This window comes from Tamandua tetradactyla, chromosome 12 (assembly GCF_023851605.1).
Source record: "Tamandua tetradactyla isolate mTamTet1 chromosome 12, mTamTet1.pri, whole genome shotgun sequence".
Classification (NCBI taxonomy): Eukaryota; Metazoa; Chordata; class Mammalia; order Pilosa; family Myrmecophagidae; genus Tamandua; species Tamandua tetradactyla.
In genome coordinates, this window is record NC_135338.1 from 24877910 (window position 1) to 24903132 (window position 25223).

The 25223-nt window shown below is 34.7% G+C and overlaps 1 protein-coding gene across 3 annotated transcripts; it reads left to right on the forward strand.

Moving 5' to 3' along the window:
* The first annotated feature begins 30 nt into the window (after window positions 1-30).
* Window positions 31-24178, forward strand: EIF2S1 (eukaryotic translation initiation factor 2 subunit alpha). Of its 3 annotated transcripts, none has more exons than XM_077122774.1 (9): window positions 31-200; window positions 598-698; window positions 4475-4716; window positions 15068-15147; window positions 16731-16882; window positions 20622-20728; window positions 21898-21995; window positions 22529-22672; window positions 23630-24178. In XM_077122774.1, the coding sequence occupies exons 3-9, from the start codon at window positions 4476-4478 to the stop codon at window positions 23753-23755; spliced, it is 948 nt and encodes a 315-aa protein (XP_076978889.1). In that variant the 5' UTR covers window positions 31-200; window positions 598-698; window position 4475; the 3' UTR covers window positions 23756-24178. The 3 variants fall into 3 exon arrangements, with proteins under 3 accessions (XP_076978889.1, XP_076978890.1, XP_076978888.1); XM_077122775.1 differs by having other exon boundaries at window positions 598-689; XM_077122773.1 differs by lacking the exon at window positions 598-698 and having other exon boundaries at window positions 32-200.
* The last annotated feature ends 1045 nt before the right edge of the window (window positions 24179-25223 follow it).

Genomic DNA, 25223 nt, shown 5'->3' on the forward strand with positions numbered 1-25223 from the left:
GTGATGTAGGGCCTCTACTCTGTTAGCGCTTGCGTGGTACGAGGTGGTTCCGCATGCGCGGTGGGGTCGAGCAAAGCGCACGCTGAGGCGGATCGGTGGTTGGTGCGGATCGGTGGCTGGTGCGGGTGGAACAGGTTTCATCTACCCGGTTACAGATCGCGGCGCGGGACCCCAGTACGGAATTCGGACACATTCCTCAGGTGACTGGTGCCCCAGCTCGGTTTCTCCAAGAACTCACTTTGGTTTGTGTCCTGTGACCTGGGTGGTCGAAAGAGGGTAGGCCCCGGGCTAACACCCCCTCCCTTTCCCGTCCGTGCGCGGGAAGTATTTGGACACCGCCACCGTCCCCCGGATGTGTAGCAAGCCTCCTTGCCGGCTCGGTGTCGGTCTTTCAGATTCCAGAGGCATCACTGTACGTGCGAGGAAATCTGGTGATGACAAGTTAAACAGTACACCCTCTTCAGTGGGTTTAAAGTGAGGATGACTTAAGGTGGGGCGGCTTGGAGAGGACGCTCTGACACCTCCCAGCTCCAGGACGCTGAGTGCTTTGTTTTTTTCCGGGCCTGAGAATTCCATCCCTTTTTCCTTCCTCCCCAGTAATACTACCAAAATTTTTCCTGCCTCTTGATGAAGGCAGAAGTGTCCAGATCGAATCAGTGAGAACGGCCACCGTGTGGAAATGACCTGAGGTAACGAAGGTCCGAGAATAGTTTATTCATTTGATAATTTGTTTTTAAAAATCGAAGTTTAATTACCCTATCGCTCTAGTTGTATGTTTCTGTAGCAGGCGTTATCCCTTGAATTGAAACTAAATCCTATTACTGAGGTCTGTTACTCTTAGTGTCAGTTTACCACATTTTGGCGATGATACGACTAGAACTGTAGAATTACACACTGTGGGAATATAAAAGCATAAGATAGGAGTACTTGAGGGTTAAATACTTACTCAGCCTTACATCCCTTCAATTAACTTATGCTGTTTTAATTTTCATTTAACAGGAAACATTGTTTCTTGGAGAAAATGTGTAACAGAAATCTTGACATTTTTTCCCGACTGAATTGTTATTCAAGAAAAAAAATTGTTTTTCAGAAGTTTGGGCATTACTTATACATAACTTTGGTGCTTGTTCTCAGTTCTTTTTTTGCCAAGACACAATCGTGATTGTCAAAAGTTTTGGCTGCCTGATCCACAGTAACGTTTGCAATCTTGATGATACCTCAACTACAGCGAAAAAGTTTGTTTTGTGTAGTATTCATATACTAAAATCTAGCATTCAGAAAACACAACTGGTAAGAGCTAAATTAAAATTATCAGTGGTGTTGTTGTTATGCAGTAAGCTTTAATTTGGAAAAGATGGACTTCCTGCTTTTATTGTGGTGAGTTATGACTGGTTTAAGAAAGAACTTCTAACCTATTACATGAGCAGGCAAAATTTATTGACAATGCAGGAATCTGAAATTAGCGTATAGTTCAGTTAATACATTTTGAAAGTGGATGATGCTCTAGATTTGATGTCAGAAGACTTAGGTTTAGCTGCTGCACATCCACTTGTTAAACAGTTGTCCTTGAGAAAGTCATTTAATATTTCCATTCCTGGGTTCCCTGTTAATCGAGTGCTATACTGTGCTCCTTTCAGAACACCTTATTTTGTATTTAATTTGCTTACTAGTTTGTTTCCCACTTTATGCTTAATTCCTTAGGTAGGATCTTTTCTTGTATCAACAGTACATAGTAGATATGGTTTAATGTATTAAATTATAAAATGGAATTAAGACCTCCTTTGCCTTTTAATATCTTATGTTTTGTAGAACTTTACAGTTTTCAAGATGTTTTCGCATATATTTGATCTTGTTTAACCCTTAACAAACCTGTCAGATATGTGGCACAAACAAGAAAATTGGAGTTCAAAGAGGGTACCTTTCTCAAGCAACCACAGCTAATAGCTAGGACCCAAGCACTGGAACTCAAGGCTGTTTCCAAAGTTCACTGTACTGCTTGCCTGGCTTGAGGCTTGTTGTTGAAGACAAAATATTCTTTAATCATAGTGCCTTGAAAATGATAAAGGACTGAATGGATACCTAGTGTGGTTTCTGGTTTCCTGACTGTTAAAAAAAATTAGTGTAATTATTAGTATTTCATAAGTAGATGTATTCAAATCTCTCAATTAAAATGTAGTTTCTTTATGAAGTTAATTATTTCTTACTAGCTACTTTTTTCTTTAATGTTAATAACATACAGAAATCATCCTTTTAGCCCAGGTATTACAAAGGATCTTACTTCCTAAAGAAGTATCACTCATCGCTCCCTTCAGGATTCTTTCACAATATTGCCTGTGTTCTTTAGCCATAAACTTAAGCCTTGCTTCCCCAAAATTACCAACTTTGATATTTGAAGAAAGTTGATGGGTAAATGTGGTTAACACCTGTTAAATCTTTTAGAACTGTCATGCATTTCCATTACATTTATTTTGACATACAATTTGAAACTTTTTGGCTCTCAAATTTGAGCACTTTATTTATAGACGTCTGTCTGACAGCAATTGTTCGTCCTCTGCCTCTCTCCCAAAAAACACCCTGTTTAAAAACAAAACAACTAGCTCAGCTGTATCTTGGTGGATAATTCTGGCCATTGACTGTCTAGTTTCTGTCATTTGCTAGATCCCTTTTGTAGGCTGCTACAAAAGAAATACATCTCTGCCACTGTTACTTATATGCTGCTTTTTTGGCTGTTGTTAAACAGGATAGGTTAGTACTAATAGTGTGCACCAATCTGTGGTATATGTTTCAGAGTCACATATGTATGTTAGTTGCTTTTTGTTTAAGTTAGATGTTTCTAATTGTAATCTTTTTGTTGATAATACTGAAAAGAATAGCTGGGTGGATAAGGGCAGATTCTGGATCGAAACTGGGTTCAAATTTTGGCCCTATCAGTCAACAGTAGTATGAAGGGACAAGTTGCTTAAACTGTACTTCAGTTTCTTCATCTATAAAATACGGAAAACTAGGGGGGGAGTGGTACCTTGGAGAGATAAACAGTGACCAGATTATATAGAGGACCCTGTAGGTAGTAACAATGTGTGTAAGTTACTAGGCCCCACCGGGAAGATATGTGTGTGCCATTTAACATTGCAGCAGAACTCTAGTGTTTCATGAGCTGGATGTGGAGGCTCTGTCAGTAAGATCTGTCAGTAAGATTTCCCAACTTACAAGAAAAAAATAAGTTGCTAAGTAATTTTTCACAAATTTTCCTTATATCTTTAGGTCCTGTTATTCCTTATCTTCTGAACTCTGACAACACTAAATAGTTCTTAAGGTTAACAGAAGAGCATGAAGATAATCAGCCATGATTAGTTTGAGCCCTTCCTTTTTAAAAATACACATCGACCAAGGGTATGATTTCAGGATTGTGAGTCATATCAATGGAAGTAATATGAGGTATTTCATGTTAGCTGAAGAATAACTTCCAGGTGCTCTACCAAGTAAATTTGAGAACCACTTGTAGAAAAAAGGTGTGGTACTGCAAGTAGCTTGGGTGGATCAAAGGGAATAGTTTTAAATATATTTAATGCTTGGAGGTTGAGAGAAGCTTGAGCTTTATAGTAATGGAAATCTGTAAGGCTGTTCTCAAGAATAGATATGCCTAGTCAACAACAAAAAAAGTAATTTGGAAATAATATGGAAAGTAAAAGCTAGAAAGTATGGTACTTGTGAATTAAACTCAAGCTCATTTTAAAAGAAAATTGAGAGGATGCATTTTAGTTAAGTTTAATATCTTTTGTGATTGACATGTTTTTTTTGTTTTTATATCCTTGACGAATGATACTGTAATTTTGGCAATGAGAAATGATAGGATTTTCTTCCCTTATTGATTAGTGCCAACGTTTAGGTAATCAGAACATTTCCTCCCTTCATAGTGTGGGGGTGGTAGCATGTACAGTCTTAGCTGACTTGGTTAAGAGTAGCTTTAGTTTTGCTGATAGGCTTGAAATAGTAGTGATGCTTCCCATCATTTGGCATTCCTTAAAGTGTTGTTATTAAAATAGTATTTTACCTTTGAGGTGTACCTTTGATTCTTAGGTCTCAGAATACTTTATAGATGGTCATTAGTTTTTATGATTCCTCTGAAACTGATGGCAGAGAATCACGCAAGCCTCACATAAATGTGGAGCAAAATAAAAATTAAGGCTTGGTTCCTGTCAAGACCTATTGGATGTTTATTCAGTGTAACCTCCCTTCTACTAACCATCTGATCTTTATTCTAAGATTGTACAAAACTGATAATGGTTTTCTGAATTCTGTATTTGAACATCTATCTGTTTTCTGGTACCAGAAAGAAGTTTAAAAATGTGAAAAGACTAGTAAGCTATATTTTCCTTTATCTTTGTTTTCTTTCAGGGGCAAGATGTAGAAAATTAATTTTTCTTTATTTTGACTATAATAGATAACTTATTTGATTATTTTGTTTAAATTGCAGAATGCCAGGTTTAAGTTGTAGATTTTATCAACACAAGTTTCCTGAGGTGGAAGATGTAGTGATGGTGAATGTAAGATCCATTGCTGAAATGGGGGCTTATGTCAGCTTGCTGGAATACAACAACATTGAAGGCATGATTCTTCTTAGTGAGTTGTCCAGAAGGCGCATTCGATCTATAAACAAACTCATCCGAATTGGAAGGAATGAATGCGTGGTTGTCATTAGAGTGGACAAAGAAAAAGGTAAGTGAGAAAAATATCCAAAATATAATTCCAATTTCTGGTGTTAAAAAGAAATTGATTTAGGGTGGGCCACGGTGGCTCAGCAGGCAGAGTTCTCACCTGCCATGCCAGAGGTCCCAGGTTCGATTCCCGGTACCTGCCCATGTTAAAAAAAAAAGAAAGAAATTGATTTAAAAATTTTTTTGTCAATTTAACCACTTTTATTTTAAAAAATAGAACTTTTATACTTAAACTCTTTTACATACAAAGTTTTTAGAGAAGGATGCCAGTTAGCCATCTAACCAAGATTCAGTTTACTATGGTTTAATTCATTCATTCAGGTGCTAGCTTTGTGGGTCAAAAAACTTTAGTTTTATCCCAACAAATTATCAGGACCTTGGTAATTAACTCATGTTGGCCAAACTCAGAAGGGACAGATAAGTAAACTAGAGTACTAGTTCATTAATATACATTGGTATGTTGATTTAAAGCTAAATTAGTTTCAGATTACTGGGTGAGCAAGAAATGGTGCCAAGGTGCCTTGATTTTTAAAAACAGTTGTTGGAATATTTTATATAACCTTTGAGAAAGCTCACCCCCTTATCTCAAACCCAGTATTATATATCTCTCTAATTAGAGTATCTGTGTCTCCCAGATCCTGTATGACTCTTTCAGATAGTGCTGGATGAGTAGTAATTTTTTTTTACTTATTAAGTGCCTTTTTTTCTGGGCCCCATATAAACCATCACCTTTGTGACCAAATTTTTCTAAACACAGTGTATAATGCCATTAAATAGGACTTGGTTTCACCTGGCTTAAGATAATTATGATAACTATTTCCAGCCATCTCGCTGTATTTATTAAATGTTGGTTACCATCATGCTTGAAAGACTATGTCAGTCACATTGGTTGGACTTGTCTTTCTGAATCTCCTTAGACATTTAGTGTACTGATACTCTTCTTCAAATAATTAATTTATACATGTCTAACATTTAAAAATTTTTCTGATTATAGTCTTAGATGATAAACTTTGGAATGTCTTATATTGTCTCTTAAGTAGTGATTACCACTTAGCACACTGATTATTCTAAATGTTCTATATTACTTACTTTAGCTTTCCCTACTCCCCCAAAAAATAACTAAACTATTTGATGAGGCTAGAACTATTCCTTAAACTTGTATAAGTCCTTCATTTCACTCCATATGAAGGACCTAGCCTGGAGCAAGGCTCGAGGCACTGGTTGACGACGTATATACATGTTTTTAACTAACAAAATATTTGATTACTTCTTTTAAAATCTTTAGAGATTTCAAGACATTTTCTATCTTTCTATTCTACAAATATATATAAAAGAAAGAATCAAATCTATTTTCAACTGAGCTCCAAAAGAAATGGAAGAGTTCATTCACATAAGTACACAGTAGATCAGTGTAAAAATATGTCTATAGCAGCATTATTCAAACAGTATTAATTAAAAACAGGAGATAACAATCAAAGTTGGGATTGGTCAGATAAATCGTATCCATGCAATGCAATTTTATGCACAACATGTCTGAATATTCTGGAATGGTAACATATAAGGTAGAAGAAGAAAAAAGCAAAGTACGAAAGATCGTGTAGAAGGGATCCATTTCTGATAATCAGAGGAACGACTCCTATGGGACAAACCATTCAGCATAACAGCTGTCAACTCTGGACAAATATAAAAGCAACTACCTTAAGACTTGGAAACAATCAAAAGCAAGTCAACCCTTGGAAGAAGGAAATTGCACTGGCCACATTTTCTGTTTTTACAGCTTTTTGTTTGAGTTCACACTGTAGGAAGCTTTAAGCAAGGCAGCTAAAGCTCTAGTGGAAAACCTGGTTTACTGGCCGAAGAACCAGGTTTCACTGACCTTTCTGTCATCTTCACTCTATTGTTAGTTCAACTGGTGAATTCATTAGACATTATTTAGTTTATAGTTCTAGAATTAATATTTGTTTTTTTGTGATAGTTTCTTTTGTCCATGCATTACAAGCATATTTAACATCTGCTTTAAAATCCTTGTCTCTTACTTCCAACATCTGGTTCATGTATGGATCAGATTTTCTTCATATGTTTAACAATTTTCTGTTGTATTCTGGACATCATGAATGCTATGTGGCACAGACTTGGGATCCCTTTATGTTCCTCTTAAGAATACCGACTTTGTTTTAGCTGGCAATTAACTTGTCTAAATTCATACAAGTTCTGTCTCCGTAAGTAGGAAATTTCTTCTTTTTTTTCCCTGCTGTACTATTTGAAGTCCACTCTGTGCACTTGTAGTTTAGGGATCAGGCAGAGATTTGAGCAGAGTTTATATATAGATTCAGGGGCTGTCTGTAGCTCTCTCCTTTCTCTAAATTCCCATCACTATCACCGTTTTCTAGCTGCTGTAGTTGTCAAACCATAAATTAGAGGAGCTCAACAACCCTCAAGCAAAATAAATGCTCATAAGATCATATCAAATTCCTAAAAAACAAATATAGAGAAAATATTAAAGTTAAGCCAGAGCAAAAAAGCATTACATACAAGAGAGCAGTGATACAGATTACTATGACTTCTTATTGGATATAATGGAGGCCAGAGCATGGAAGGACATCTGTAAAGTACTAAAAGAAAAAAAAATTATAAGTCAGGATTCTGTATCTAAAGAAAATTTCCTTCAATGATGAAGAAGAATGAAGACATTTTCAGATAAATAGAAACTAAGAGAATTTATTGCCAAATAGATCTGTACTACAAGAAATGCTAAAGGAAAGTTTTCTAGGCTGAGGAGATATACCAGAAATGGTAAATAATGGTTAAATGTAGAAGACTTTTTCCTTTGTTATTTCTGTGAGGTACATTTAACTGCTTAAAGCAAAAAAGTATAACATACATAAACATAAAACATTTGACAGCTAAAAGCACGATGGCTTAGGAAGTAGGGAGGTAAATAGATCTTTGCAGTTCTTACATTTCACCTGAAGTGGAACAATACTAAAAAGGATTTATATTGTAATCCCTATAACTGCTATTAAAGAAATACAAAGAGGAGGAACCAAAAAAGCCTAAAGATAAATTAAAATGGGATTCTAAATATGTTGAATTAACTTAACAGAAGACAGGAAAGAGAGAGAAAACACAGAATGAGCAAATAAAAAATAGTAAAGATCAACCCCTAAATCCATTTATATCAATAATTACATTAAATGTAAATGGACTTAAAAGCTTTGATTAAAAGGTAGAGCTTGTTAGAATGGATTAAAATACAAAATTTGCTAATATGCTGTTTATAGGTGGTATTTGCTTGAAAATAAACAGTGTAAAAGGATGTACCATGCAAGTAATAACATGAGACTAGCGTGTCTGTGTAATTATCAAATAATGTGTACTAAAACATATTACTAGAGTTTAGTAGGGATATTTTGTATTGAAAAAGGGTTAGTTTGTTAGGACACAACAGTCATCAATGTACACATACCTAATTAAAGCTTCAAAATGTATGAAGCAACAGTTAAATTGGAGAAAGAAGTAGACAAATCCACAATTATAGTTGAACAACCGCTAATCAATTGGCAAAGTATGCATGGCATATTTACTAAGATAGACAGTTGTGGCCATGATATAACACTCAATACATTTAAAATAATTAAAACTACTCAGAGTATCTTCTCTGATTACACTGAACAAACTTGAAGTCACTATCAATATATCTTGAAAAAAAAAATTTGCAAAATTAAACAAGTTCTTCCAAAGATATATTAAAGTATATTAAGAAAGGACTTAGAGGGAAATTTGTAGCTTTAAATTCTTAAATTAGAAAAGTAAAGAAATAATAAAAATAAGAGAGTAGATGAATGAAATAGAAAATTAGAAAAAGTTTAAATCAAAAATTGGTTTTTTGAAAAGATCAACAAAATTGATAAACTTGTAAGACTGATGAAGGAAAAAAAGAACACAAATTACCAATCTCAGCAATGAAAAGGGGATTATTACTACAGACTTTGAAGGGTCGATAAGGAACTATTACCAGCATTATACCAATAATGCCAACAAGTTAGATGAAATGGACAGATGCCTTGAAAAATAGAACTTACCAAAACTGATGGAAGATGAAATAGACATTTTGAGTAGCATTTATTATCAAAAATTTATTATCAAAAAATTTCCCTTGAAGAAAACTCTAACTAATGGTTTCATTAGTGAACTATATCAAACACTTAAGGCAGAAATATTTTTGAGTCTTACCTAAAATTTTAAAATAGTGAAGATGTGCAGATACTTCCCAAATAGTTTTATGAAGCAGCATAAACCTGATAAGAAAACCTGGCAAAGACTTTTTTTTCTAAAAAAAGAAACATTTTTTATTGTAAAATATATATACAAAAAAGCAATAAAGTTCAAAGTACATTGTAACAAGTAGTTATCAAACAGATTTCAGAATTTGGTATGGGTTACTTCCACAATTTTAGGTTTTTCCTTCTAGTTGCTCCAAGATACTGAAGATTAAAAGAAATATCAGTATAATGATTCAGCAGTTACACACATTTGTTAAATCCTATCTTCTCTGTTATAACTCCTCCTTCTCCTTTGATCGTCCACTAATGTTTAGGGGTATTTGGGCTATGTCCTTTCTAACTTTGTCATGTTGGAAAGGGCTGTTGATAATATGTGATGGGGGATGAAACTAGTTGGAACTAGTTGATGTTCTTGGAGAAGTAGGCCTCTCTGAGTTTCAGGACTTATCTGGCCTACGAACCTATCTGGAGGTTGTAGGTTTCTGATTTGAAGAGGCAGAAGAAAGAATAAATGAACTGGAAGACAGAAACCAACAATTATTTTTTAAAAACAAAAGTTACTGACCAACACTGTGGTGAGGATAGATGCAAAAAGTTCTTCACAAGATATAAGCATAATACAAAAATCGAGTGATCCATAAAAGGAATAATAAAACACGACCAAGTGGGGAGCATGGAATGCTAAGTTGGTTTAAAAATCAAATCTTTATTTATGCCCCCACTTATACAGTCAGTTGATTATCAGCAAAAGTTCAACAGAAAGATTGGAGAATTGATTTTTTTAACAAATGGTGCTGGGACAATTGGATATCCATATGCAAACAAAGAACTTCATTCATATATCTCACCTTCTACAAAAATTGACTTAAAATGAATCCATAAACCTAAATGTAAAATCTAAAACTTTAAAACCTCTAGAAGAAAACAAAGGAGTATATCTTTGTGGCTTTGGGTTAGGAAAAAGTTTCTTAGATAAAACACCAAAAGCATAATCCATGAAAGAAACACATAAATTGAACTTAATCGAAATTAATTTATGTTGTAAATGTTAAAATAGATTTAGTTTGAAATGCTAGTTATCAATGAAAGGGATCAGTAAGGGGTATGGCCTGTAAATTTTTTTTTTCTGTTTGTTATATTTTTCTGTTGTCTTTTTATTTCTTTTTCTGAATTGATGCTAATGTTCAGGGAAATGATCATGATGATGAATATGCAACTATGTGATGATATTGTGAATTGCTGAGTGTATGTGTTGGGAATGTTTGTGTTTCTTGTAATTTTTTTTAATTAATAAAAAAAAAGAAGTTCCCAAAGTGGCTAGGTAATGCAGTTTTCTCCCATGGGAAAAACAGAACACTAGAGAGAGAGAAGAGCTATGCAGATAACATAATCTTTCTCCTTCCCTGACTTTGAAGAAGTTCTCCAAGGCATGGTTTCTTGGTGGAGTTTTTCCAGAGATGTCTCTCATGGCTAGGTGGACACATTTGCTGAGGAAACAACTTCACCTCTACTCAGCTCATTGTGAGGCAGTGGCCAACATACTTTTACCAAGGAAGCATCAACACCTACTGTTCTTTCTAGGAAACGTGAACTAAGTCATCTCCATAACTTCCAATGCTGACCTTAATTGGTGGTTTTCCAATTGCACTCCAGGTTTTAAAACCTGAATGAAAGCTCAGTATCAAGCTCTGCTTGGAGTACAAATACTCCTTCTATTCTCTGACGGTCCTCTTAAGAGCCTTCCATTGGAGGTTTTTCTCTTCTTCCTTATCAGTTCTCTATTGTTTTTGATTTTTGAATACACGCATTTTCTTCTTTGAATAAAATTTGGGTCTTAAAGTTGAAAAAAAAATTAACTTATGTTCTTTGGAATGTACTAATAAGAGAATAAAAAGACAAGCCACAGATTGGGGGAAGATATTTGCAAAAAACATATTTGATAAAGAGTTAATATTCAGAATACTTAAAGGACTATTTATCCTTTTTTTTTTTTTTTTTTTTTTTTTTTACATGGGCAGGCACCAGGAATCGAACCCGGGTCCTCTGGCATGGCAGGCCTGCTGAGCCACCGTGGCCCGCCCTTAAAGGACTATTTAACAACCTATAAAACCTGTATTTAAACCACCCATTAAAAAAATGAGCAAAAGATTTGAATAGACGTTTTACCAAAAAAGATAAGTGCATGGCAGATATGCCCATGAAAAGATGCACAGCATTAATCTTTAGGAAAATAGAAATTAAAGCCAGAATGTGAGAATCCACTACACACTTAACAGATTGACTGAAAGAAAAAAAAAATACACACATACACAAGTGATGGTTGCAGCATATTTGAAATTCATACATTGCTGGTGGGAATGCACAATGGTATAGTCAGTTTGGCTGTTTCTTAAAAAGTTAAACATACAACCCAGCAATCCCATTCCTAGGTATTTACCAGGTGAAATGAAAATTTATGTTGTTTATAATTTGGAGGGTTGATGGAACTGTTCTGTATTTTTATTGTAATGGTTGTTATGTGACCATTTTCAGTTGTTAAAACTCAACTGTATGAAATTGGTGAGTTTTACTGCATGTAAATCACACCTTTTTTTTTTAATTAAAAAATGTGAAGAAAACGTGCCAAATGAGAGAATATTAACAAATCATATATCTGATAAGAGTTTAATATTCAGAATATATAAAGAACTCAATGATCAAAAGACAAATAATCCAACTAAAAAATGAGCAAAAGACTTGAATAGACATTTCTCCAAAGAAAATCTGTAAATGGCCAACAAGCACATGGAAAGCTATTCAGCATCTTTGGTCATTGCATATCAAAACCACGAGACACTTTATAGCCAGCTAGGATGACTAATAAAAAAGACAGATAATAACATTAAGTATTGGTAAGGATGTGGAGAAATATGAACCCTTGGACATCGCTCATGGTAATATAAAATGATGTAGCCACTGTGGAAAAGTTTGGTGGTTCCTCAAAAAGTTAAACAGAATTACCATTTGACCCAGCAGTTACACTCCTAGGTATATTCCCAAGAGAAATGAAAACATATGCCCACACAGAAACTTGTATACAGATGTTTACAGCAGCATTATTTGTATTGGGCAAAAGGTGGAAACAAACCTATATGTCTATCAACAGGTGAATGGATAAGCAAATTGTGGTATACAAAATATCCAGTGGAATATCTTTCAGCCATAAAAAGAACAAAGTACTGATACGTGCTGCAACTTAGATGAACCTCAAAGACATGCTGAGTTAAAGAAGCCAGACACATTAGGTCACATATCACATGATTCCTTTTATATTATATATCCAGAATAAATGAATCCATAGAGAAGGCAGATTTAAGTTTATCAAGGGATGTGGTGGGGAATTACTACTTAATGGGTATTGGGGTGGTTAAAAAGTTTTGAAACTAGAGAGAACTAGTAGTTGAGTAACATTGTGAATGGAATACACTATAAACTATTGAGTTGTACACTTTAAAATAGTTGATTTTATGTTATGTGAATTTCACCTTGATTTTAAAAAGCTCAGAATCTGAAATAAAATCAATATACATTAATAATATGGTAGAAAAACATAAAATCATTTCAGAGAATGTAGAAAAAGGATTTGACAAAATTCAGCACCTATTCATAATAAAAATTCAGTAAACTAGAAATTGATGGGAATGTCTTTAATCTGATAAAGAATATTTAGAAAAAACCTCCAAACATGCTTTACCCCAATACTAGGAACAAGGCAAGGATATTCATTCTCACCAATTTTATTCAGCACACTGGAAATCCTAACCAGACATAGGTTCATGGGTTTCGGACATTTTTTGGCTATTTGCCTTTGGCAGGTTATTTAACCTTTTGAGTTTAGTTTCTCTATTTAGAAAAAAAAAGGTATAGGATAAGGGGTGATAATCAGCCATACAGGATTATTGTGAGGGTTCAGTGAGGTGCTTAAGTAAAGCACTCAGCATAGTAATTTGGATATGGAAGTCATTAAATAGGCGGTATATTTAAAATTTTGTAAATATTTTTTATTGTTGAATATGACATATATACAAAGAAAAAGCAGTGATTTTCAAAGTACACTTCAACAAGTAGTTATATAAGAGATTTCAGAGTTTGTTAATAGTTTACCATTCCACTATTCTAGCTGCTCCAAGATATTGGAGGCTAGAAGAATTTTTTTTCTTTTTTTGTGAAAAATATCATGTATACAAAAAAGCAATAAATTTCAAAGCAGATCACAGCAGTTAGTTGTAGAACTGATTTCAGAGTTTGTCATAGGTTACAATTCCACAATTTTAAGTTTTTACTTCTAGTTGCTTTTAGATTATGGAGACTAAAATAAGTATCAGTATAATGATTCAGCAGTCATATTCATTTGTTAAACCCTGCCTTCTCTGTATAACTCCACCATCACCTTTGATTTTTCCCCACTCTTTTAGGGTATTTGGGCTATGCTCATTTTAACTTTCTTATGTATGAAAGGGCTGTTAGTAATATGGGTAGGGGGATGGAACTAGTTGATGTTCTGGAGAGGCTGAGCTCTTGTATTTCAGGACTTATCTGGTCCAGGGATCTATCTGAAGGTTGTAGGTTTCTGAAAAGTTACCCTAGTGCCTTGAACCTTTGTAGAATCTTATATAGTACTGTACATGCTCTTTGGGATTGGCAGGCTTGGTTTAGCTTGGGGCTTGGCAAGTTACAGTAGGCAGCAGTGTCGAACTGAAGCTTTCATAAGACTGACCTCCAGAGTAGCCTCTCGACTTACTTGAACTCTCTCAGCCACTGATACCTTATTTGTTACACTTCTTTCCCCCCTTTTGGTCAGAATGCCATTGTTGATCCCACAGTACCAGGGCCACACTCCTCCCTGAGAGTCATCTCCCACCTAGCGGGGAGGACAATGATTTCACTTGCAGTTGGGTTTAGAGAGAGGAAGGTGGAATATTTAAATTTGTTCCAGTTTTTATGTTGATCCAGGATAACCTCTTTCCTAGGTCAAGAGAAGAATGCATTCCTATACTGCAAAGCACAGGGAAAGGAGGAAGTAGGAAAAAGAGAGGCATTTGATTAGTATTCATTTGGGTAATTGAAAATTATTCGCTCCTTCCACCAAATACATTTCTGAAAACAAATCACAATCTCTCATCTTATTTGTACATTGATGTTTATAGCTATGTTACTTACAATTGACAAAAAGTTGAAGCAACCCAAGTTCACATCAGTGGATAAACTAAATGTGGTATGTATATATATATGATGAAATATTGTTCAGTTGTAAAAATAAGAATAAAGTTCTGATGCATGATACAACATGGATGAACTTTGAAGACATCTTGTTGAGTGAAATAAGCCAGATGCAGAAGAAAAAATATTGTCTGATCTCACTTGTATGAAATAGTTAATATGCACATTCACAGTTAGAAATTATAATACAAATTACCGGGGACATTGGTGGGGAATGCTTAATTGGGTAGAGTTTTTTTTTTTTTTTTTTGAAGTGATAAAAAAAAGTTTAGGCAGTTTTTGGTCATGATGGTAGTACAACATTGTGAGTGTAATTAATACCACTGAATTATATACTTAAAAGTGGTTAAAATGGAAAATTTTATGTTGTGTGTATGTCACCACAAAAATTTTAAAAAAAAACAGAACTGTACAACAAAAAGTGAACCCTAATGTAAACTGTGGACTATAGTTAATAGTGTAATTATAGTAACATTGGTTTATCAGTTGTAACAAATGTGCCACACTAATGCAGAATTTAACAATTAGGGAAAACTGTTTGGGGGGATTGAAACATAGAAATGCTATACTTCTTGCATGATTTTTCTGTAAGCCTACATCTGCTCTAAAAAAATTTTTTTAATCATTTAAAAATGTTCATTTGTGCTTTTCATGCAGTACTTTGTCACTAATTTTAGTGGGAAATAATTGTAGTTATGCCAACCACATTTTTAAATCTCATTTGGTTATGAAATTTGGTAATAGTAGTAACTGGCACATGGACAGTTATTGCTTAGAAATGCTGATTTTTTCAGAATTTTCTCATGACAGGCTATATTGATTTGTCAAAAAGAAGAGTTTCTCCAGAAGAAGCAATCAAATGTGAAGACAAATTCACCAAATCCAAAACTGTAAGTTGATTTTTGAGTCATATTGGTACACAAATTAGTGTGCAAAAAAATAAAAAAATCTTTGTCTTTCTTTAACTCTTAGAAATATTTCCAATTATGTGTTATACAGAAAAATAATTTGAAGATTTAGTTTCAAAGTAGTATGACTACAGTGCTTGTATCTCATGGTGCTACTACATTCAAGCATCACTTTATGATCTAACATTCTCCTTATCTAAAGTGAGGGGGAAATTCTGATTGATTCTCCCAAATCAGTACAGAAAGTGAGTGTTTTGAATCATAACAGGTTAAATTGATTATCGGTGATTTCAGCTACTTATGTCTGAGTAGGATAGCATAACACTAATTGTTGACTTTCAACCCTGCTCTGGAGTTAAGGCCAGGTGGATAACCAGCTGTTGTATGCTAAGATTCTTAAGTATTGAGTGAGAGTTTGTAACAAGTCTTTGAATCCAGGAAAATGAGGCACTGTCCGATTACTAGTTTTTTTCCCTTAGTTAAGAGTTATTTCTTTTTCTCATTACTTCTGCTATACTTTTCTACCTAATTATCATCCACAATAAGTACTAACAGCCATCTGTTCATCTTCTGTCTGTGTTTCTGTTCTCAGATCCCATTTAAATCATCCATCACTCCCTAAATACTCATCTTAATTGCATTAATTCCATTGTTTCTGTTTCCTTTGCCCTTTTGTGTTGTCTTTTGTTCTCTTCTGCTATGTGTATTTCTGTACTCAAGGTCAGATGCCAAGGAAACAATATTGAAATGATAAGATGTTTAAAATCTAGCGAAACCCAGTTAAAAGAGAGAAAAGTTTTGAAGGCCATCAGACCATTATCCAAATCTATTCCTTTGCTTTACTGGTATATCACTTTAATGTGGTTTACGCATTTGAAACACTGTCAGTAAAATCACCTTTTAATAAATTCCAGGATTTTGCTATTCACAATAACAGGTAAAGAGACTTAAGATTGAATAGCTAATGTAGTACTTTTCTTCACTTACTTTTCATGTATAACTAACATGATGACCTCTCTTATACTCTTTTTCATCTCTAAGTCCTTGATTATTTTTAGGGGGTTAGTAAAAGAGGGGCAAAAGTAGGATTGAAGAATAATTGTTAGTTGATAACAGAGTGAGAAATTTTTAAATCTCAAATTTTTTCTCTCATATGGAATAATTAATAATTGTTTACATTTATGTATATGTATAAATATATACATACCTATAATGTGTATTTGTACATATATTTGATCTTTCCAAGAATTCCCAGCAGTAAGAAAAGATACTAGTATTGTTTTTCAGATGAGGAAACTGAAGTTCTGAGAGGTTCATTTGTCTTAGAGTCAGAACTTGATACAGGTCTTAGGATCCTAAATTTCTACTTGTTTTACACTCATGTTAACTATTATGGGAAAGCGTATATTTCTCTACAGAGAAAAAAAAATTTGTTTTATGGACTCTTTCATTGTCAAGTAATTATTGTAGTCAAATCAACTAAAGGTTTGTTTTTACATGCTGTCTACTAAAATGTAAAATACTTTTTTATAGACCTCTTATCTTTGAATTCATTTTGTTTCTAGGTTTACAGCATTCTTCGTCATGTTGCTGAGGTTTTAGGATACACCAAGGATGAGCAGCTGGAAAGCTTGTTCCAGCGGACTGCCTGGGTGTTCGATGACAAGTACAAGAGACCCGGATATGGTGCCTATGATGCATTTAAGCATGCAGTCTCGTAAGAACACTTTCTTGACTCTGCTTCTGTCTTGATAACACAGCTGCTGGGTCTAGCACACAAGGTTGAGGGCTGGGCTGTAGCACAACGTCCGTTTTATGAATCCTTGCCAAGTGTAGATTAGAATATTTCAGTGTACAGTCCATAAGCTGGGCCAGTCCTGTATGGCCAAACCTGTGTATCGTCTCGCACTACTCTCTTAGACATTTCCCTTCTGTCCTAGTTGTGTTATTGTTCTGTGTAATTTCAGGACCAATGTAGATGTCCAAACTGTAACCTTATTTTCTTTACTTTAGTTCCTTTGACTTTAAGCTTATACTACTGCAGTTTCTCTTTCCCATGGCTTCATCCTGGGCCTTACCATCACCAGGATTTGCTCTGCCTCTAAAATCCTTAATTCACATGTTCTATTCTTTTACCATAACCTGTCCTTCCAGCTCCCACATAGTTCTACTGTGTGTCTTAATTCTTACTTAAACCTCTTTTCTCCCCTGTTGTTTTGCTGTCTCCTGCCTTCTCTTTTCTTATCCAGCATAGATACACCACAGTCCATCATTTCAACAACTTTCTTGCCAATGTCATGAGCTTTTTACCCTGTTTTTCCTTTTATTACATTTTGCCCTGGATCATTGTTCCTGCCTTTTCTACACTTGTAGACAGACTGCTGGAAGCTGCTAGGAAAAATCAGACTTGCAGGTTGTTGCCACTGCTTATTCAGCTCAGTCTTTACTTCTGCCCCATGTTCTCTCTGCTCTGGTCACTTCTTCCCCCTGTTGTTCTAGAGACTACTTTGGAGCTTCTCTGTGCTCTTCTGAACTGTCCGCTCTATCCGTCTTCCCTCACTTTCAGCTGCTACACTCATGGTATATTTTATAAAGAAAACAGAAACCTTGCATAAGATAGTTCCTCCTGCACTCCCATCATAATGAAATCCTTAATCTTTTCTGCTCTAAAACTTTTCTTAGCCACCTGTGCCCAGCTACTGCTCAGGGTTCTCTTTCCATCCATTATTCCCTCTTTTGGGTCTTCAGGCTTTCCCTTTATTGGTTTTGTTCCACCAGCATAAAAATGTGTTCTACTTTGTCCCATTTATACTAAAAGGCAAACTTCTCAATCCTCCCTGTACTTTCCCCAACAACAAGCATGTCCTCTCCTCTAACAGACTCCTTCAGTTCTGTGCACTTATTGTCTCTCCTGTTCACCTCCCACTCTCTTCTAATGTTCATGCCCTACAAGTTTCCTCACCACTGCACTGAGATTACTTCCCCAGTCCTTGGGCTGCCAGAAGATATTGGTCCCCTTCCCCTGAAAATAGTCACATGCAACCTGACACTATCGGAACCCCCAGCAAGAGCCTGTTTATCCCTGTGTGACTTAAAATTTTCTTTTTCTTTTTTTTTCCTTGGTGGAAAGTTGGGGACAATAATAATGATAACTAACATTTATATAATTCTCACAACAATCCTATGGTATGAGTACATTTATTATCCCTATCTTAGAGATATGGAAATTGAGACAGGGAGAGGGTAAATAATTTGTCCAAAGTCACGAGGCTAGCAAATGACAGGGCCAGGATTCAAACTCAGGCATTCTGGCTTCATCCAGAGTGTATGCTAAAACCCATTAAGCACTGCTTTATATTTCTAACTTCCCTTCTTGACTTCAGCCCTGGACTCCTCAGTCAGTACATCTCTTAACTTGCTTACTGCCATCATCTGGCCCCGGCCTACCTTGCTTGCTTCCATTTCTAGCACTCTCTCGAACGTTGCTAAGCTTTAGCATAATTATTCCCTTTTTCTGTGACTCTCTTCTCTTGCCATACCACTCATGTAGCCACTATCTAGATTTACCTAGTGTCAGTTCTTTACCACATGTGTTTCATATGTATCTTTCTTTTAATTAAAAAGATGAGATAGTTGAAAACAATGTTTTACCCCTCACAACCCATTCTCATCAGTGGTAACCACTATTCTGAAGTTAATGCGTATCATTATAAACATTAAATTTTTGTGACTTTATTATATAAATATCCATAATGTATATATTCAAATCATTTCTGTATTTAAAATACATTGTCATTGTATCTTTCTTTTGCTTACATTTTTACTCAGCTGTTATTGGGCAGACTTTCTCCAAATTGATAGACATATGCTCATTGATCCATTCTAACTTCTGTAAAGCATTTCCCCATGAGAATATGCTTATTTATGTTTCCCTATTGATAGATAGTTAGGCAGCTTCCCCTTTTTTCCATTTTTTAAAGATGCTGTGAGGTGGGGGGTACAGGGATAGTTTAGTGGTAGAATTCTCTCCTGCCACACGGGAGACCCAGGTTCATTTCTGGTCCATGCACTTCCCAAAAAAACAAAAACAAGCAAGCAAACAAACAAAAAAATTCAATGAATGGTGGTGCAATAACGAGATACTCACATGGAAAAATAATAAAATGTGCCCCCCCATACAGCATACAAAAAAGAAAAATGCTGTATTGAATATCCACGTCTATGTCTTCGTGTGTATATGTTTGAGAATTTCTAAGATATACCTATGAGGAAAAATTGTTGGATCATAGGATTATATACATCTTTATGTTTACTTGGTTTTGCCAAATTAGTCTCCAAATTGGTATTACAATTTTACTCCCTCTAGCAATTTTATGATTGTTCTTATTTCCCTGCATCCTCACGAACATTTGGTATGTATCTCAGATTTTTTGCTTTTTCTTGTCTGATGAATACAAAATGATTTCTTATTTTGATTTGCATTTTTCTGATTATTAGTGAGGTTAACATCTTTTTATAGGTTTATTGACTGTACTACTGCAGAAAATCTGTTCATTTAACATGCCCATTTTCTGTTGGTTGTCTTCTTGTTGCTTAGTAGGCAGTCTTAGTTGAATGAATTTTCTCTCCACCCGAATTTTTTTACCCCTCATTCCTTAATCAGACCCCATGCTTTTTAAGCCTGATACTTGCTCATGCCATTCCTTTTTTACACATCATAACTTTCTTACAACAGTTCTTCCTTTGCTTATTAAAATTCTACCATTCCTTTAGTCATTGTTTCATTTTTGTTTTTTCAACAAACATGCCAATGTGGTACTGTGCTGGGAATACAACACAATATGAAGACCCTTAGGGGGGGCTCAGATGATATGTTACTTTGTCCAGAAACCCTTCCTGAATCCAGTAACTGGAAGTGATCCCTTCTTCCTTCTTGTTCTGACTCCCACAGACACTTTATTTTCACAGATTTTTTTAGTGCTTTTGTTCTTTCAGAACTAGGTTATAAGCTCCTTGATGCAGAGACTGCTAATTACATGGAAATGCTTAATTATAATGGTATGGCAGAAGAATTAGAACGCATCTTAAATTGCTCAATTTTATCCAGATTTCTAAAATTTTTCTTTTAAAAATCAATTGGTGCTTTCTGTTTGTCATTCCCTGCTAAGTGCTTTACTTGTATAAGCTCATTCAGTACTGCAGCACTTAATGTTCACACTCGGAAACCAAGATTTGGAAAGGTCCAAAGACATACAGTTATTAAATTGCAGAGCTAAGATTCAAACTTTAATTCTGACAGCAAAGCATGATTTTTTTATTTCTAAATTCTGGAAAAGTAAATTTCTAAAAGTATAATAATGCTCTTGGTCATTATTTTGTGATAGTATGTTTGGTTTCATAATTATCAGTAATGTAACCCTGACTTTTATTGGTTTGTTTGTTTTCTTTTAAATCAGAGACCCATCTATTTTGGATAGTTTAGATTTGAATGAAGGTGAACGGGAAGTACTCATTAGCAATATTAATAGGCGTTTGACCCCACAAGCTGTCAAAATTCGAGCAGGTAAATATTAATGATTTTTAAAATATTTTGCATGCTCCAGAAAAGCTATTAAATAATGAGCCTTACTAAAGAATATATTATTGCATCAACATCTGTAAATTTTTCCAAATATTTATTTTTCATAACAAGAACAGCTTAAATTATTTTGCTTCTGCTGAATCAGCATAAAACGTACATGTTAACACAAGTGAGACAGTCATATATGAGTTCAACTAGCCTTAAGTTAGCCCTTTTTTAAAAGGGGGGATTATTGTTTTGTTTCAGTACATACTTGAAAATATTCCAACAGGACAACAGTATCCTCCTGTGTCTCTGTAATACTCACTAGTTATAATTTCAAATACATTCTTTTGGACGTTTTTCCTATACGCATATGCTATAGCTGGATTTATGTGTAAATAACATTCACATGTAAATTTTTTGTTTTTACAAAGATGGGATCATACCATGCAGGATTTTCACCAGCTAGTTTTTTCCACTCTGTATATCATGGGTGCCTTCCCATGCAGAATCAGGAATTTCTCATTCTTTTTAATAGCTGGGCAGTATTCCATAGAACAGATAAGCTTTACTAGAATCCAGTCCCCTCTTGAGGAGCATTTATGTTGTGTCACATTCTTCACTGTTATACTATAAATTAAACCCTCAGATGTGTATACTTTACCCATTTATACAAGTGTTTTGTATTCTAAAAGTAGAATTGAATTACTGGGTCATAGTATATGCAATATAGATGAGATAAATGGTCATGACTATTCTAAACAATTTATAGTTATTGTTTCAGTCTTTACCACAATCTTGCTTATCTCTTTTTATAAATCAGACCACCTGAGGCATAGAGAGGTTGAAATTGTGATTTTAACCCAAACCATCCAAACCCAGAGTCTCTTTACTGGATTTCATAGCCAGAATTAAGGATGTTTGTTAAATTTCTGTCTTTTATAGTTTTATCGTTATGTGGCTTGATGTAGATGAAAAGATATCATTTAACTACACATTCAGATTTTTTTAATTATGAAAGTAAATAGTTGGGATTGTTTTCTAATTGAAAGGGTAATGAGAGCTTTCATAAGTATTTGAATACTCACCACATCTTTGATTTATTTTAAACTTTTAAATATTTTTTTTGTACTTTCTGATGGTCAGCTTTTGGATTTTAATACTTTTAGATATTGAAGTGGCTTGTTATGGTTATGAAGGCATTGATGCTGTAAAAGAAGCCCTGAGAGCAGGTTTGAATTGTTCCACAGAAACCATGCCCATCAAGGTGAGTAGTCACTTTTCTCCCACTCTGCTTAAGTATCCACCCAAACCAAATGAGAACTGTTTTTATTTATTTATTTATTTTATGATCATATTTCACCACAAAAGTGGTGTTTTGCTCTTAAAGTGGAGCAGTGGTTCTTAATGATATTTCTAGGTGATGTCTGAGATTGTGTGTGGGTTTGTTGCTGCTGCTGCACAATGGATGGGGATTCCAGTACTATTTTCCCCCAGAGGGCCAGCGATGCTAAACTTCCTAAACAGTAAAGAGTTCCTATGCCTAAAATGTTTATGGCATCGTGAAGCAGGTAACATATTCTCTCACCCCCACACAAAACTTTTAGGAGGTTTGGTCTGAAACTTTTGTTAGTGACAAAGTAAGCTGGATGGTTGCTGTTCAGAATCTCTTAGAAGGATTTCTTCCATTAATTTAGTTTAAAACAAAATGGGAATTTTTGTTTGTTTTAGAGACAGATTTCCCATTATCTGTCTGATTATGACTGTAGTTACTCATAATTTTTTTTCTTTCTTCCTTAGATTAATCTTATAGCTCCTCCTCGGTATGTGATGACTACAACAACCCTCGAGAGAACAGAAGGTCTCTCTGTCCTCAATCAAGCTATGGCTGTTATTAAAGAAAAAATTGAGGAAAAGAGGGGTGTCTTCAATGTTCAAATGGAGGTATGATCAATACCTTCTTTTTTTTGCCTTTGTTCTTAAAGTTTTTAACAATTCTAAGCATCTAAATGATTTGCATTCTGAAATACCTAATAACTGCCTTCTAAAACATCAGATACCTTTAGGATTACAATTCTGTTAAGCATAAAATAATAATTGATTCAGAGGGTTCCTGAAAGAGTTTTCTATAGGTAAATAAAAACTGTCAGCACTGGAATGTCATATTATGGGCTAGTTATTCAACATAATGGTTGCTGATAATGTTGGGTGTTATTTCCCAAGGGAAAAAGTAGACCATAAAAATAGCTAATCGCTATCTGAATTTGAGTGTGGAATGCTTAAAATTTTATTTCGGGATTACAAACAAGAACAGTTTCCTATTTTTCCTTATCTCAACAAGAAAGAAATCTAATTTTATTTTTTTTTTGTATATAAAATGATTCCCTCTTTGGAAAGGAATGGTTTTTGACCCCTCAAAATGCATTTTTTTTTTTTACAGAAGCTCTATCTCTGGCTTGAAAGGTATAGCCACTGAGATTATTTTCGTATATTTTCAGTTTCAATTTATAAAGATGACAGAAAACAGTATTCTATTTTAGTACACATGTATTCCTTTTTTCTGTATTGTCTTCTCAGTCATTTCCCATTATTAGCTAATGGAAGTTACTAGAGATCTGTCAGCACTCAAAAGTCAACAGATATGGCAGTGTTGTTGGGAAAAAGATGACAGAAAACAGTATTCTATTTTAGTACACATGTATTCCCTTTTTCTGTATTGTCTTCTCAGTCATTTCCCATTATTAGCTAATGGAAGTTACTAGAGATCTGTCAGCACTCAAAAGTCAACAGATATGGCAGTGTTGTTGGGAAGAGTTAAAACACTAGGCAATAATAGTACTGAAATTGAATTTGTTTACTATTTAACTGCTTCACTTTGAAATTATGTCTCTGCTTCCACAGCCCAAAGTGGTTACAGATACAGATGAAACTGAACTTGCAAGACAGCTGGAGAGGCTTGAGAGAGAAAATGCAGAAGTGGATGGAGATGATGATGCAGAAGAAATGGAAGCCAAAGCTGAAGATTAACTTTGTGGGAAACAGAGTCCAATTTAAGGAACATAAAGCAGCCCTTCTGGCTGTATAATCCTAGACTTGAAAGTTTTCCAGTATTGAAAACTTCAAAGCAAATATTTTTTATTTCCAAGTATTTAAATGTTCAGCAGACTGTAACATGAAATGCCCTCCTAAATGTCAGCTATTTCAACAGTAGCTCCAACAGATTGAGCATTTTTTAAAAGGAGCGGCCAAATTTCACTAGAGACAGATCTTTAAGGTAAAGCAGTCATAAAATCTGGCCTGTGATTTCCATTTCTGATGTCTACAGACTGGCACCCCTTTGTAGTTCAGTGCCTCTGTGTAGTTTACCAGGGGCACCCACAGCAAACAATCCCAATCTTTCTATATAAAATGTATTCAAGCAAAAATTAAATAAATTTCTGGGATATTTAACTTTAGGCTTCTTCCTTCTCGTCACCAGTTAAAAGCTTTCTAAATATTAAGACCCTAATTATCTTCATTTTAGGCTAGAAGTAGAAACATAAGGTCACAGAAACAAAGGATCTAAGCTATACAGCAGATCCTTTCAAAAATATAGCTTAGTAACTATAGCAGCCATGAAATAGACCCTTAGGGGAAAAAATTCTTAAAAAGCAATTAAAGAATTATGCTGTTTGTGTGCCTTTTACCTATTTGATGACGTGGTATGAGGGAGGATTTATCAAAGTGGTTCTGCTGCTTGCCTTGATTTTGTAAGTCAAAGTGGTAGCCTATGTGTAAAAAAAAAAAAAAAGATACTCCTATTATTTTGAATCTCATCACCCGACTTTTGAATTTTTTTCCCATTAAAATATTCACTAGGTTCCATTTAGAGCTTCAGTTATAGCACAAGAGCTATCTGTTTAACCACAGTTGCAACAATTTTTCTACATGTTTTTATCACTTTTATCTTCAAGAACTAATTATTTTATAGGTGATATATACAAAATAAGTTTTATAGATAACACGTTTGAAGTTACAGCTATAGTAATCAGGGTATAGAAAAATCTCTGGTAACTCTGGTCTGCTTGCCTTCGTGGATTTAATCTCTTGGGATACTTGAGATACTAGATGTTTAAATTTATTAATTATTTTTAGGAATAACTGTGAAAATTCTTAGCAGATTAAACTTCACCTACCCTAGTAAATCCAGGTCCAGATTTAACTCAAATATTAGAGGGACTAGAAAATTTTTATGTGTATAGGGAGGCAGTTTGTGCCATTTATGAAGGTTTGTCCCTTTGGCTAGTTTAGTAACCCATAGTAGCATTTTAAATCCGGAAGTCTAACTTCAAGTGGCTGGTTTTCAAGGGGGAACCCTGAATTACCAGCTAGCATGTCACATCAGAAATATTTAGAAGAGGATCTGGATGTAAGCAAGATGTGATCTTTAACTTGAACACATAATTTTCAAATCTGTCTTCCTAGGCATCAAAAAACAAGTTTATAAAAGCTCACA